This window comes from Coregonus lavaretus (assembly GCF_964263955.1).
Source record: "Coregonus lavaretus genome assembly, chromosome: 28".
Taxonomy (NCBI): Eukaryota; Metazoa; Chordata; class Actinopteri; order Salmoniformes; family Salmonidae; genus Coregonus; species Coregonus lavaretus.
This window is the reverse complement of record NC_140015.1, coordinates 1,889,227-1,902,526: the sequence shown is the minus strand read 5'-3', so window position 1 is coordinate 1,902,526 and position 13,300 is coordinate 1,889,227. Positions and strand designations below refer to the sequence as shown.

The 13,300-nt window shown below is 44.0% G+C and overlaps 1 protein-coding gene across 4 annotated transcripts; it reads left to right on the top strand.

The window, feature by feature from the left end:
- The first annotated feature begins 6,168 nt into the window (after positions 1–6,168).
- On the top strand, positions 6,169–12,267 carry LOC311104286 (protein arginine N-methyltransferase 1-like). 4 transcript variants are annotated; one of them, XM_084146085.1, is made up of 10 exons: positions 6,169–6,212; positions 7,367–7,453; positions 7,671–7,826; positions 8,206–8,269; positions 8,395–8,537; positions 9,195–9,282; positions 9,931–10,046; positions 10,237–10,387; positions 10,604–10,725; positions 10,930–12,267. In XM_084146085.1, the coding sequence occupies exons 1-10, from the start codon at positions 6,186–6,188 to the stop codon at positions 11,011–11,013; spliced, it is 1,038 nt and encodes a 345-aa protein (XP_084002211.1). In that variant the 5' UTR covers positions 6,169–6,185; the 3' UTR covers positions 11,014–12,267. The 4 variants fall into 4 exon arrangements, with proteins under 4 accessions (XP_084002211.1, XP_084002209.1, XP_084002210.1 ...); XM_084146083.1 differs by having other exon boundaries at positions 9,195–9,306; XM_084146084.1 differs by having other exon boundaries at positions 7,358–7,453.
- The last annotated feature ends 1,033 nt before the right edge of the window (positions 12,268–13,300 follow it).

Sequence of the window (13,300 nt, the reverse complement as noted above, 5' to 3'; positions counted from 1 at the left end):
CAATGCAACTGGGTCCTGGACCTCCTGACGGGCTGTCCCCAGGTGGTGAAGGTAGGCAACATTACCTCCACCACACTGATCCTTAACACGGGGACCCCACAAGGGTGCGTCCTCAGTCCCCTCCAGTCCTCCCTGTATACCCACGACTGCGTAGCCTCACACAGTTCCAACTCCATCATTAAGTTCGCTGATGACACGACAGTAGTAGGCCTGAATACTACCAGCAACAAGGTGGCCTACAGAGAGGAGGTAGGCGCTCTGACGGCGTGGTGCCAGGCAAACAACCTCTCCCTCAACGTCACCAAAACAAAGGAGCTGATTGTGGTCTTCAGAAGGAACCAGGCTGGGCACACCTCCATCCTCATCGATGAGGCCGCCTGGAGATGATAAAGAATGTCAAGTTCCTCGACGTACAAATCTCAGAGGAGCTGAAATGGTCAAACCAAACGGACACCATGGTTAAGAAGGCGCGACAGCGACTCTTCAACCTCAAGAGGCTGAAGAAGTTCGGCCTGTCCCAGAGGGCCCTGTTCTACAGGAGCACCATCTAGAGCATATTGTCGGGCTGCATCACAGCCTGGTACGGCAACTCCACCGCTGCTGACCGCAAGGCTGTACAGAGTGTGGTACGCTCAGCCGAATGCACCATTGGGTGCACATTGCCTGCCCTCCAAGACACCTACAACACCAGGTGTCGCAGGAAGGCAAAGAAGATCATCAAAGACCTCAGACACCCGAGCCACGGCCTGATCCATCACTCAGACGTGGGCAGTATAGGAGCATCATGGCAAAAACTGTGAGACTGGCCAATAACTTCTACCCCCAGACCATCAGGCTGCTGAATAGTCACCCCTAGGCAGCTACCTGCTCCCCCTTTCCCCCTCCTGCCCCCCAGACTTCCTAGCTCTGCGACCCTGTGCATCTGACTAATAAACTCATGTAATCTAATCTATCAGCCTATTCAGTGACACTCACAGAACACAACTGTGTAGAGTTCATACAAATATTAGCATCTTAGCTCTTATTGCAGGACTTTGAATGTGGGAAGTCACCTTTCCAGTCAGTCTATTGTGTGTATTGGATATTCATATTGCACTGTACAGCCTAACCCAGTGGTCACCAACCGGTCGATCGTGATTCAGAAGCCCTGCGCAGGCTAAGTGTTCCCATTATTTAACCATGTCATTTGTCTGAAAAGACAAACTCGGCCTGCCTGGAGGACCGGGAGATCTGTGGCTAATCACAGTGCCTACAGCTTCCACGACCCCACGGCCACAGCAAAGTTTGATACTAGCCTACATGAGATTTCATACCTTTTATAACAATGACCAGAGGTAGACTGTCAAAGAATACAGCAAAGAGCTGCTGTTTTTATGAGTGAGTTCATGTTTAAGTTTTTATTCAACACTATTACAAAACATAAAACGTGCATCTCCCTACTTCCACTCACACTGGAGCTGCATTGAATGAGTAGCCAAGTGTATCGATAGCCCTGCATTTGTATTATCATTAGCAGCTCGTCATGTCCATTTTAATATTGAAGAATATTTCACTTTTTTTGGTTGTAGGAACAACATGAATTTATGCATGAGGCAGATGCAGAGCCAGAGCGACTCGAGTTTCGCCATCAGGTGAAAAACGGTGTCCCCTCTCTCTGGTCAGTCTCATATGAGGAAAGGAAGGAAAGAGCAGGGACCATGTCTCTCTCCCTCCGCTGAGATTTATGGTTCAACTGGGAACTCGGAAACAAACAAGGTCGATTCATGATGTCAGTGATCTTCAGGTCGGAAAATCGGAGCTCTAGAAAAAGGCCAGAGTTCCCGACTTGGAATTCCGAGTTGAATGATGATCGGAGATAATTTTTTCCCGAGTTCCCCAGTTGTCTTGAACACTCGGAAGTCTGATATTTCCCAGTTCCTAGTTACCAGCCGTGTTCAAAACAACTGGGAACTCGGAAATATCTGACTTCCGAGCGATCAAGACAACTGGGAAAAATGGCTTTAAACGGTCATCTAAGACGCCAATATTTGTGTAAACTCTACATAGTTGTGTTCTATGGGTGTCACCGAGTAGACTGATACCCCATTTCATGGGTGCGCAATCCATAGGTTAGGCTGTATAGTGCAATATGAATGTTCAATAGACATAGGTTGACTGGTGAGCTTATGTTGCTAATTTTAGTGGTTTCAGAGTCCTGCAATAAAAGCTAAGACGCTAATATTTGTGTAAACTTTTCACAGTTGTGTTCTGTAAGTGTCACTGAGTAAGCTGACACCCCATTTAATGGGTGCACAATCCATAGGTTTGGCTGTACAGTTCAATATGAATGTCCAATACACACAATAGACTGACTGGAAATATGATTTTCCACAATCAAAATCCTGCAATAAGAACTAAGATGCTAATATTTGTGTAAACTCTACATAGTTGTGTTCTGTGAGTGTCACTGAGTAGGCTCAAACCCCATTTCATAGGTGCACAATCCATAGGTTAGGCTGTACAGTGTATATAAGTATGCCCCCAATGCAATTCTGAATTGCAATTATTTATATTATTTATATAACAACATTTCAACCTTTTTTTTTGCATTATCTAGTCCAATTGTGCCATGATTATAATATTTTTATCCGTTTGAATCAGTTTCAATGGGGGACTTTTATTTTGATGCGAACCGCCGATTTCACTATTGTTTCTCACAGGAATGTTGTTCACGACACACACATCTCGGCCTCAGCTCAAAATACAATAACTGGTGAAATGTTGAGTATTTGCTCGTCTCAAAGTTGGACGCTGGGTGCACAAAATCTGCCGTATTTAAATCAGTTGAAGTGCATTTATTACATGGCATATTATTTTTATTACAAAGATTTGAGAGAGATAATACAATTGTTTTATAAAAGGAGTCTGGCTTTGTAACTCAAGTAAGTTGGTTTCTTGCCACCCCCCTCCCTCCAAACAAATGTGGCCATCCTTTGCCTTTCACCTTTTCTCTAGTCATAGCAGTAAGCTCAATGTTACTAGCTAGTACTACTGCCAAGCCTCATCAATAATGTCTGCTCTGCACTTTCTGCAAATACTAAACAAATGAAGCGCTTAACCAAATTGAAACTAAAGCCTAATATTGAGCATACCAAGGAAACCCTGTTTTCTAAAACTTATTTATGACCAATTGTAAGGTGAAAGACATTGATTTGATGATGCATCATGGTTAGGTTAATTATCTCTTTTTGTGAGTGGTATCGTCCTCTGGGAAAGGTGGTCTTTCAGATGAGACCTCCAACTGAAGTTCTGTTCTGACTCTTTTAGGGACAGTTTTCCAGAGCATTGCTGGACTTAAAAGCCCTTGACACCCCTGATACCATATTTGCTTCAGTGTCCCTAGCTTGTTGGCTCCACCGCAACGCTTCCCTGTTCAAATAAATGTGCATAAGAACATCTGCAATTGCATGTTCTCTAATTGCAGGACTGTCATGCTACAACCTTTGTATTTAGCTTTTCCTTCTGCAGGACAGGAAACTCACTGAAAAACAGGACTGACATGGGCCCAAATGTTTAAGATATAGCCTGCAAATTGTAATAAATATTTTGTACTGTGTAGAAAAACACAATTGGAAATCAAAAACAGCAAGAGCTTGTGGGATATACCAACGCTGTCGGCTTTATCCCAGCAGTGAATATTACAATGACAATTGGTCAAATACTTAGATATAGATGAGCACTACTTAAATGTTGTTTGTTTGATAGATAGAGCAAAGATCTTAATCCAATAACCTTTCTTTAGTCAGAAGTGCAGAAGTTTTAGCCAACCACAATCATAGCTGGATTTTAGGTGTAAGTATGAACCAATGTTAGCTTTCCTAACTACACAAGCAGTTAGGAAAGTAAAGGCTAGCTCTTTCAAACAGAAATGTGCATCCTGTAGCACTAACTCCAAAAAGGTTTGGGACACTGTAAAGTCCATGGAGAATAAGAGCACCTCCTCCCAGCTGCCCACTGCACTGAGGCTAGGAAACACTATCACCACCGATAAATCTACAATAATCGAGAATTTCAACAAGCATTTTGCTACGGCTGGCCATGCTTTCCACCTGGCTACCACTACCCCGGCCACCAGCTCTGCACCCTCCGCTGCAACTTTCCCATGCCCTCCCGCTTCTCCTTCACACAAATTCAGACAGCTGATGTTCTGAAAGAGCTGCAAAATCTGGACCCCTACAAATCATCGGGCTAGACAAACTGGACCCTTTCTTTCTAAAACTAGCCGCGGAAATTGTCGCAACCCCTATTACTAGCCTGTTCAACCTCTCTTTCGTAACGTCTGAGATCCCCAGAGATTGGAAAGCTGCCGCGGTCATCCCCCTCTTCAAAGGGGGTGACACTCTAGATCCAAACTGTTACAGACCTATATCCATCCTGCCCTGCCTTTCAAATTTTTTTGAAAGCCAAGTTAACAAACAGCTCACCGACCATTTCGAATCCCACTGTACCTTCTCCGCTATGCAATCCGGTTTCCGAGCTGGTCATGGGTGCACCTCAGCCACGCTCAAGGTCCTAAACGATATTATAACCGCGATCGATAATAGACAGTACTGTGCAGCCGTCTTCATCGACCTGGCCAAGGCTTTCGACTCTGTCAACCACCGCATTCTTATTGGCAGACTAAATAGCCTTGATTTCTCAAATGTTGTCTGGACCTATGGCAGTCTCTATGGGGGTACCACAGGGTTCAATTCTTGGGCCGACTCTTTTCTCTGTGTATATCAATGATGTCGCTCTTGCTGCTGGTGACTCTCAGATCCACCTCTACGCAGACGACACCATTTTGTATACATCTGGCCCTTCATTGGACACTGTGTTAACAAACCTCCAAACGAGCTTCAATGCCATACAACACTCCTTCAGTAGCCTCCAACTGCTCTTAAACACTAGTAGAACTAAATGCATGCTCTTCAATCGTACGCTGCTGGCACCCGCCCACCCGACTAGAATCACTACTCTCGGCGGGTCTGACCTAGAGTATGTGGACAACTACAAATACCTAGGTGTCTGGTTAGACTGCAAACTCTCCTTCCAGACTCACATTAAGCATCTCCAATCCAAAGTTAAATCTAGAATCGGCTTCCTATTTCGCAACAAAGCCTCCTTCACTGAACTGACTATCCTACCGATCCTTGACTTCGGCGATGTCATTTACAAAATAGCCTCCAACACTCTACTCAGCAAATTGGATGTAGTCTATCACAGTGCCATCCGTTTTGTCACCAAAGCCCCATATACTACCCACCACTGTGACCTGTACGCTCTTGTTGGCTGGTCCTCACTACATATTCGTCGCCAAACCCGCTGGCTCCAGGCCATCTATAAATCACTGCTAGGCAAATCCCTGCCTTATCTTAGCTCATTGGTCACCATAGCAACACCCACCCGTAGTATGCGCTCAAACAGGTATATCTCACCGGTCATCCCCAAAGCCAACACCTCCTTTGGCCGCCATTCATTCCAGTTCTCTGCTGCCAATGACTGGAACGAATTGCAAAAATATCTGAAGCTGGAGACTCTTATCTCCCTCACTAACTTTAAGCATCAGTTGTCAGAGCACCTTACCGATCACTGCACCTGTACACAGCCCATCTGAAATTAGCCCACCCAACTACCTCATCCCCATATTGTTATTTATTTTGCTCATTTGCACCCTAGTATCTCTATTTGCACATCATCTCTTGCACATCTATCATTCCAGTGTTAATACTAATTGTAATTATTTTGCACTATGGCCTATTTATTGCCTTACCTCCATAACTTGCTACATTTGAACACACTGTATATATATTTTCTGTTGTATTTTTGACTTTATGTTTTGTTTTACCCCATATGTAACTCTGTGTTGTAGTTTTTATCGCACTGCTTTGCTTTATCTTGGCCAGGTCGCAGTTGTAAATGAGAACTTGTTCTCAACTGGCTTACCTGGTTAAATAAAGGTTAAATAAAGAGCGTCTGCTAAATGATGTAAATGTAAAAAATCAATAAAAATGGGGAATCTTTATGCAAAACTGGGAGCTGTCGTTTGGGAGGTGCCTGCAACACGGATCCAATCACGAAGCGTATTTTGCGTCAAAGGGTGGGGGCTCAAATGTGTGCGTTTTAATACCACTGTGCGTCTGCGTCCATGCCCACACGGAATTGAAATGGCGGAGGCTACGGACAGAATGGAGGTAAGCGCAGTGGTGTGGTCGAGTCGTGGTTTAAGACATTTAAACGAAATATAATTTGTTTCTGTAGCTTAAAATGTAAGTATTTTCACTAAGCTAAATTAACTATATTTCCAATATCATTGTAGGCCGCAGAGCCTGCTAGTTGGCTAGTTCAGAGAACACACGCACTTTACTAGTAAAGCATCCATTTTAGCCAGGCACCATCTAACGTACACTGTAAGGCTCATTCATTTGTCGTCACGTGTTTGCTAGCACAGCAAACTATTACTGTGTATATGCGGTTGTCATGTAATTGTAGTTACTGAATTATGAATGGATTTGGGAAATTGATTAGTAATGGCAAGTATATGTGGTGTGATATAATCTTTATGAAAGCCATCGCTAGCTCGCGCTTCGGGGAGAGACCGCATGGGTGCTAGGTTAGCAATGCTAACTAGCATTTCACAAGGCACATCTGGCACACTTTGCCAGCATTTTATTTAAGTAGCCCAAGGTCCGTTTTTAATCCATCAAATTCGTTCCGATAACTAAATACAATTAATAATTGTTAGCCATTGGTGTTAGCTATAATCTGTGCTGCTAACGTTACCCATTCGGCAGCCCGGCAGGAGCTATTCACCACTTTCTTAACTACACAACTTAGGTAGTTTATGGCCAGCCAATTGCTTGAATAAAGCATGGCTCATTTAATTAGGGGAGCTCGCTAGTAACGTTATGTTCATTGCGCGCCATTCGAGTAAATAATGGTATCTACGTTTATTTGCTGTCTCAACGTTACATGTAAGTAAGTGAAGGCCTAAATCACCATGTGCTTTCTCTCTCACCCTTTGTGCTCGGAGAAAAGAAGGCTTCATGCACTACACTGAACTTGTGTTTAGCTACAACTACGTGAACTTAACACCACACACCCGTACTCAGAAATGTAAATAAGTCGTTGGAGTATTGTCCTATGAACATAACAGTTTATACGTTTTTGAACAACTTAAAGTAATTACTTAACACACTATTCACATCTATTCAAGATTATTTTTTTATCAGCACGTTCTGCCTGGCTGCAACTGATTTGGATAGAGAACTTTCATACATGTCAAATGGTCATTGTTGCCAGTCTGGGGCTGATTGTGACTGGTATCTCTTTTGGTGAGATTTCTCAGGGGGAGAACTCTGCCAAGCCTGCAGCAGAAGACATGACTTCTAAGGACTATTACTTTGACTCGTACGCCCACTTCGGTATCCACGAGGTAGGTATCTTTGGGGAAAAAGGGGATTGATTTGTCATACATTTAAATGTTTATTTGGCGAAAAAATTTATACCACAACCAAAATGTGTAAAGACCCCATGCCACACTGATATAAACCGAATTTTGGTCAGCACATCTGTGCCAAAATACAATGGGGCTAATAATAGAGTCTGAGTGGTACATTGTCAAATGCTCCCCCTCGTGTCCTGCTCTGTAGGAGATGCTGAAAGATGAAGTGCGCACCCTGACCTACCGGAACTCAATGTTCCACAACAAGCACCTGTTCAAGGACAAGGTGGTGTTGGACGTGGGCAGTGGAACTGGCATCCTCTGCATGTTCGCAGCTAAAGCTGGGGCCAAGAAAGTCATAGGAGTAAGTACCCCCACCTTGTTTGCAAACAGGGAAGAGACTCATACATACACACCTCATTTACTGCCATGCACTGTCAATAGTCTGTAGTACTTTTAGAAGTTGTGATGCAGCTTCACCATTCTCTACGCTACGTGTGACATGTTCCCGTTGTCATACCATATTGTGTAAGGCAATAATCTTCTTAATCTGGCACAGATGTGAATGCTTTGCATCAAGACCTGTTTTACTTGCTTTATCATAATGAACAGAACACATAGAAAGCCCATGAGTTCCCAGTAGACTTCAGTTGCCTTGATGGGAGTGCAAAAGGTTCTGGTTAGTTGTCATTACTTGAGACCCCCAAAGGCCTGCTCTCTAACTTCCGCTTTTGTGTTTTCAGATTGAGTGCAGCAGTATCTCTGACTATGCCGTGAAGATCGTCAAGGCCAACAAAATGGACCACAGTAAGTCAGTACTTTCCCCCCTGCCATGTTTTCAGTTTTCAGTCACCCGTACAATGGTTCAACCTGGCTTGAAGGAATGTTGTGGCTATTTAGTTGTAACTCATCCCTCTTTTCTCCCCATTCAGTTGTGACCATCATCAAGGGGAAGGTGGAGGAGGTGGACCTCCCTGTAGAGGGAGTGGACATCATCATCTCAGAGTGGATGGGCTACTGCCTCTTCTACGAGTCCATGCTAAACACTGTCATCTACGCCAGGGACAAGTGGCTGGTATGTTCCTGCCTGTATATTTAATTAGTATGTTATGGAATATGCTTGTTTGAATGTCTTAATTGCTGTCTTTCCCTATTCTGAAATCTTCAGGGACAAGTGAGAGGTGTTAGAAACTCTGTTTGGCCATATACCAAGGCTTTTAGGAGATTCAGTTCCTGACTTGCTGTGGAATTGGCCATAAAGTAAACATCATTCCAGTGGGTCTCGCCAGCACCATGCTGGGGTGACTTATTGGGAACATTTCAGCTATAGCACTGGTGTGAACTCTATAAGATTATGTTTTGCCTCACCTGTTGTCCTTACATTTGAGTCATTTAGCAGACGCTCTTATCCAGAGCGACTTACAGTTAGTGAGTGCATACATTTTTCATACCACCATGGTTAACTGTGTGTGCCGTAACTATTCAGTCCGATCAAATGATGTATCTGTGAAGTGTATTGGATTAGTGTTAGACTTTCTGTCTGCAGTTGGCTTCCCTCTTTGGAGGCGCAACACCCCACGCAGACTGGCGTGCACACCACCAGCAGTCATTGTGCCATGATTCCACACAGCTGCTACTATACGTCAGGCCTCTGAATAGCCTGCTAATCTGTCATTCCGAAGAGTATTAACCCGCCATGCTCTTTTCCCCTCTCTCCCTTTCTGTCTCCCAGAAACCAGAGGGCCTGATTTTCCCAGACAGGGCTACCCTGTACGTCACAGCCATTGAGGACAGGCAGTACAAGGACTATAAAATCCACTGTGAGAATTCCTCTAAATTTTGGGGTAATGTAGTTGGTGTGATTTGGCCAGCGTTGTACCCATGTTTTTGGTTGGAGAGGAGTTAGTCAGGGGACTTTGTTTCAGGTTGGATTCTGTGATCAGACTGTCACAGCCCTTATCTAACAGATTCAGTTAACTCTCACGGTTGAGCCAGTCAAAGGAGCCAAAAGCATCGGTTTTACCGACTGTCATCAGCAACAATTTGGGAAATAACATTTACTTGTACTGTTCTTGTATTAAGATCACTTTATTGGTCAATTGCACACAAAGTCCAACTAAAATTTGACTTTTGCGTTTAACCGAACCCCTCCGAAAAATACATGCACAGGTTTTGGAGAGGTGCGGGGGAATGCCACTCTAGGTGCCCGGGGAGTTAAGTGCCTTGCTCAAGAGTGCAATTGCATCTAGGATTTGATACCAGTGACCCAATTGCTGGCTTGCCTCTAACAGTTAAGCTACTTGCCCCCTCTGTAATAGTTAGCTAGAGCAGAGTTGATATGGCTAACTAGTCTGGATGTTGAAGTAAAAGGAAATACTAATGACTGGCCAACAATTTAATATAGTTACTTTTTAAACTTGCCGTCTGCCCAGGTGTGGTGGTAACCCCCTATATCTTCTCTGTAACAGGGTGGGAGAACGTGTACGGCTTTGATATGTCCTGCATCAAGGAGGTGGCCATCAAGGAGCCCCTAGTGGATGTGGTGGACCCCAAACAGCTGGTCAGCAGCGCCTGTCTCATCAAGGTGAGTCAATCACACTCAGCAGCCTCCCCCAATGCACACAGTTCTGTGACCCCCCCCCCCCCTTGGAATCTGGTTACTTGACTGACCCTATTGTGACTTTGTGTCGGCACCACATCTCCAGTTCGAACAGAGGATTTTGCATTTGTCATCTGAGTCTCACGTTGTCCCCCCCTCTCTACATTGTCCCCAGGAGGTGGACATCTACACGGTGAAGATCGACGACCTGTCCTTCACCTCGCCCTTCTGCCTGCAGGTGAAGAGGAATGACTACATCCACGCCCTCGTCACCTACTTCAACATTGAGTTCACGCGCTGTCACAAGAGGACGGGCTTCTCCACCAGTGAGTCTTTATGCTCAGTCCCCCCCCCCCCCCCCCCCCCCAGTAAACCATAATAGATATGTTCACTGAATCCTCATAAATGAAGTCTATGGTAAATGACAGCACACACGTATTCTTCAATAATTGAGAGAATATATTTTCTATGACTTTTTAAGGGCAATTTTTCTTCTGTTATGTGAAGTCATATTAAACCTGTCCCGTTTCTCCTCTCCCCAGGTCCAGAGTCCCCCTACACCCACTGGAAGCAGACGGTATTCTACCTGGACGACTATCTGACTGTGAAGACTGGAGAGGAGATTTTCGGGAACATCAACATGAAGCCCAATGTCAAAAATAACGTAAGAAAGAGTAAAAACCTCTGTCTAAGTTTGTAGGAATACCTTTAAGTCCAAGTTTACCCTTCCTATTTTGCCTGGGTATAATTTTCCCAAACTAGAAATGATTACTCCGATCTGTTCTGTCCCATGGTGTTCTGTGGTTTAAAGCTGAGTGTGTTTCCAGTGTCCTCTTTTAACCTGTTTCTGTGTCTGTTTCGCTTGCAGAGAGACCTGGACTTCACCGTTGACATAGACTTCAAGGGTCAGCTCTGTGAGGTGTCCAAGACCTCAGAGTACAGAATGCGTTAGGTGCCCCCTTCTCCTACACCCCATTGTGTGTTTGTGAAAGGGAGTGCTGAAGGAAGATCAGGGGTCAGTGTGTGTGTCTGTATGATCACTTCTCATCCTCCAGAACTTGACTAGTACTCCTAAGCAATGTCTGAAATATTGTATTTCTTTCTTGTAACGTTTGATCTGATGTTTAAAACAACTAAAGTACCAGTGGAAAGACATGGCAACTCATTGTGCAAGTGTCACTGAAATGGTGTTTGTTTTTACATGTGCTTATGTTCAGCTCGTGATCTTAGCCTGTGCTTAAACTCAATGCGTGCGCACACACACTGACCCCCTCACCTGCCTGTACATAGTGTTATTGTTCAGTCACTTTGGCCTCTGTTGTACATTCACGGATCTTGTTGACATGTCAGAACCCCCCCTCCCCCTGTTTTCATAAGAAGCGCCTCCTGTGACTGGTTTCTGTCCCCCCCCCCCCCCGCCAGCCAATTAGATTGTCTGTTGGGGGGATGCAAGTCAGCCATTGGTGTATTTACAAATTCTGAATGAGAGTACTTGGAGGAAATGTTCTCCAGGCTGTAAAAAGCAGTTGTAGCTGTGATGAAATCTGAGTATCATTATGTGGAGCCTGCCTCAAGACGAGCTGAATGGTCCCATGGATCGTCATGTCTGATTGGATATCTCTGTACTGATGACCTCCCCTTGCGCGAGACTGACTGTAAGCAGTTTGTTCGCATCCAGCAGGTGGGGGTGATGTAGTCTAACCATGGATCAGTTATCATTTTCCCCCATTCAGATCGGTCTTTGCTGAACCTGTTCTAGCAATCAGAATTCATAAGAGCCCCCTACTAAGAAAAGCAATCAAGTATTTTTTAGATGAATGGTTTATTGGGACCACATCAAATCGTCCACTCTTCCCAGTGCTGGACCAAACGAGATCCCTCTACCCTGTTGTCACTGCCTGGATTCAGTAACATTGGTTTAGCCAATCCTAGGGCCCCTTGTGTTTGCTGGATTATCTGTCTGGTTTGCCCTCTAGCGCAAAGTGCAGCACTTATATCTGAAACAAATGTTTGGCCAAACCGCCAGCCAGAAGGGGCAGATGTCGACCTCTGAGATTGGTTATCACCAGTGTGGGCTATGCAGGGTGAGATTGGTCAGACTGGACTGTTTCATGTTATGCTTTTTTTTGTCCTTGCTGGTTTTTGCCATCACACCTTTTTTTATTTATCATCTTTTTAAAAAAATAAAGTAAAACTGGAAAATATATATTTTCTGTCTTGTCTACATTTTTACACTTCTAAAATGACATTGGAGGCAGTTTATGGTAGAGAAATGAACATTCAATTCTCTGGCAACAGCTCTGGTGGACATTACTGCATGCAAATTGCACACTCCCTCACCTTGAGACATCTGTGGAATTTTATTGTGACAACTGCACATTTGAGTGGCCTTTTATTGTCCCCAGCACAAGGTGCACCTGTGTAATGAGCAGTGGTGATTTTGGTGTGTAAATATGGGTGGGGCAAACTCAAACCACTTTTTTTTTTATGCATGCCTGCAAAGCCACTAAACAATACATTCATTGCACTATAATGGTGACAAACGGTGCCCACAAACTGTTAGGGCCTACATAAAGCTGTCCCAACAGCAGAGCTTTCTTTTCAGCACCATGGAGTGAATCCTTACCACTGCTTCACCTGGCTATCAGCAGAGCCTTGTCTGGCAGCGAAACAGTTCATTCAGCCTCATTTACTTCCTTAAAAAAAAAAAAACTCAGCTGCTATGGCTGACTTGCTTAGAGAATGTGGTTTCTTCTGACTCCTTGTGGATTTGTGTAAGTTGATAACCTCATTCTCGTTCAAATGAATTTTGAACCATACACAAATATACATTTATGTTAAGTAAATTCAATGTTTATTCTTATGTCATTAACACTTAACTCAGTATAAGCAAGTGCAAGCGAACGAGCTGCGACGAGGTAGGCCTATTCATTCAGCACTTTCAAAATGGACACCGACAAATTTGTTCAGATAAATTCAGCAAGTTGAGGCCTTAACTTTACTCTTAAGTTACCACACAAAGACTCGCTTAACTTTTGAATAATTTTATTAGTCTAAAAAGGAAGGAAAATATAAATCATGAGGATCCACTTTTATATAACATATACAGACAAACAGCGCGTTGCGCAAACAAAACAACCCTCGCAATATCAACTGGAATTATGTGGGTCTATTACTGAACTACTTGTTGAAAAAAAATTTTTGAATGGGAAAAGACTCACTGGCAAACATGGTTACAG

Excerpts from the sequence above, each read along its gene's own strand:
- LOC311104286 (XM_084146082.1), top strand. The coding sequence starts at position 6,186 with ATGGCGGAGGCTACGGACAGAATGGAG. Across the intron at positions 7,454-7,670 it reads CCCACTTCGGTATCCACGAG|GAGATGCTGAAAGATGAAGT; the intron begins GTAGGTATCTTT and ends CCTGCTCTGTAG. Across the intron at positions 8,538-9,194 it reads ACGCCAGGGACAAGTGGCTG|AAACCAGAGGGCCTGATTTT; the intron begins GTATGTTCCTGC and ends TCTGTCTCCCAG.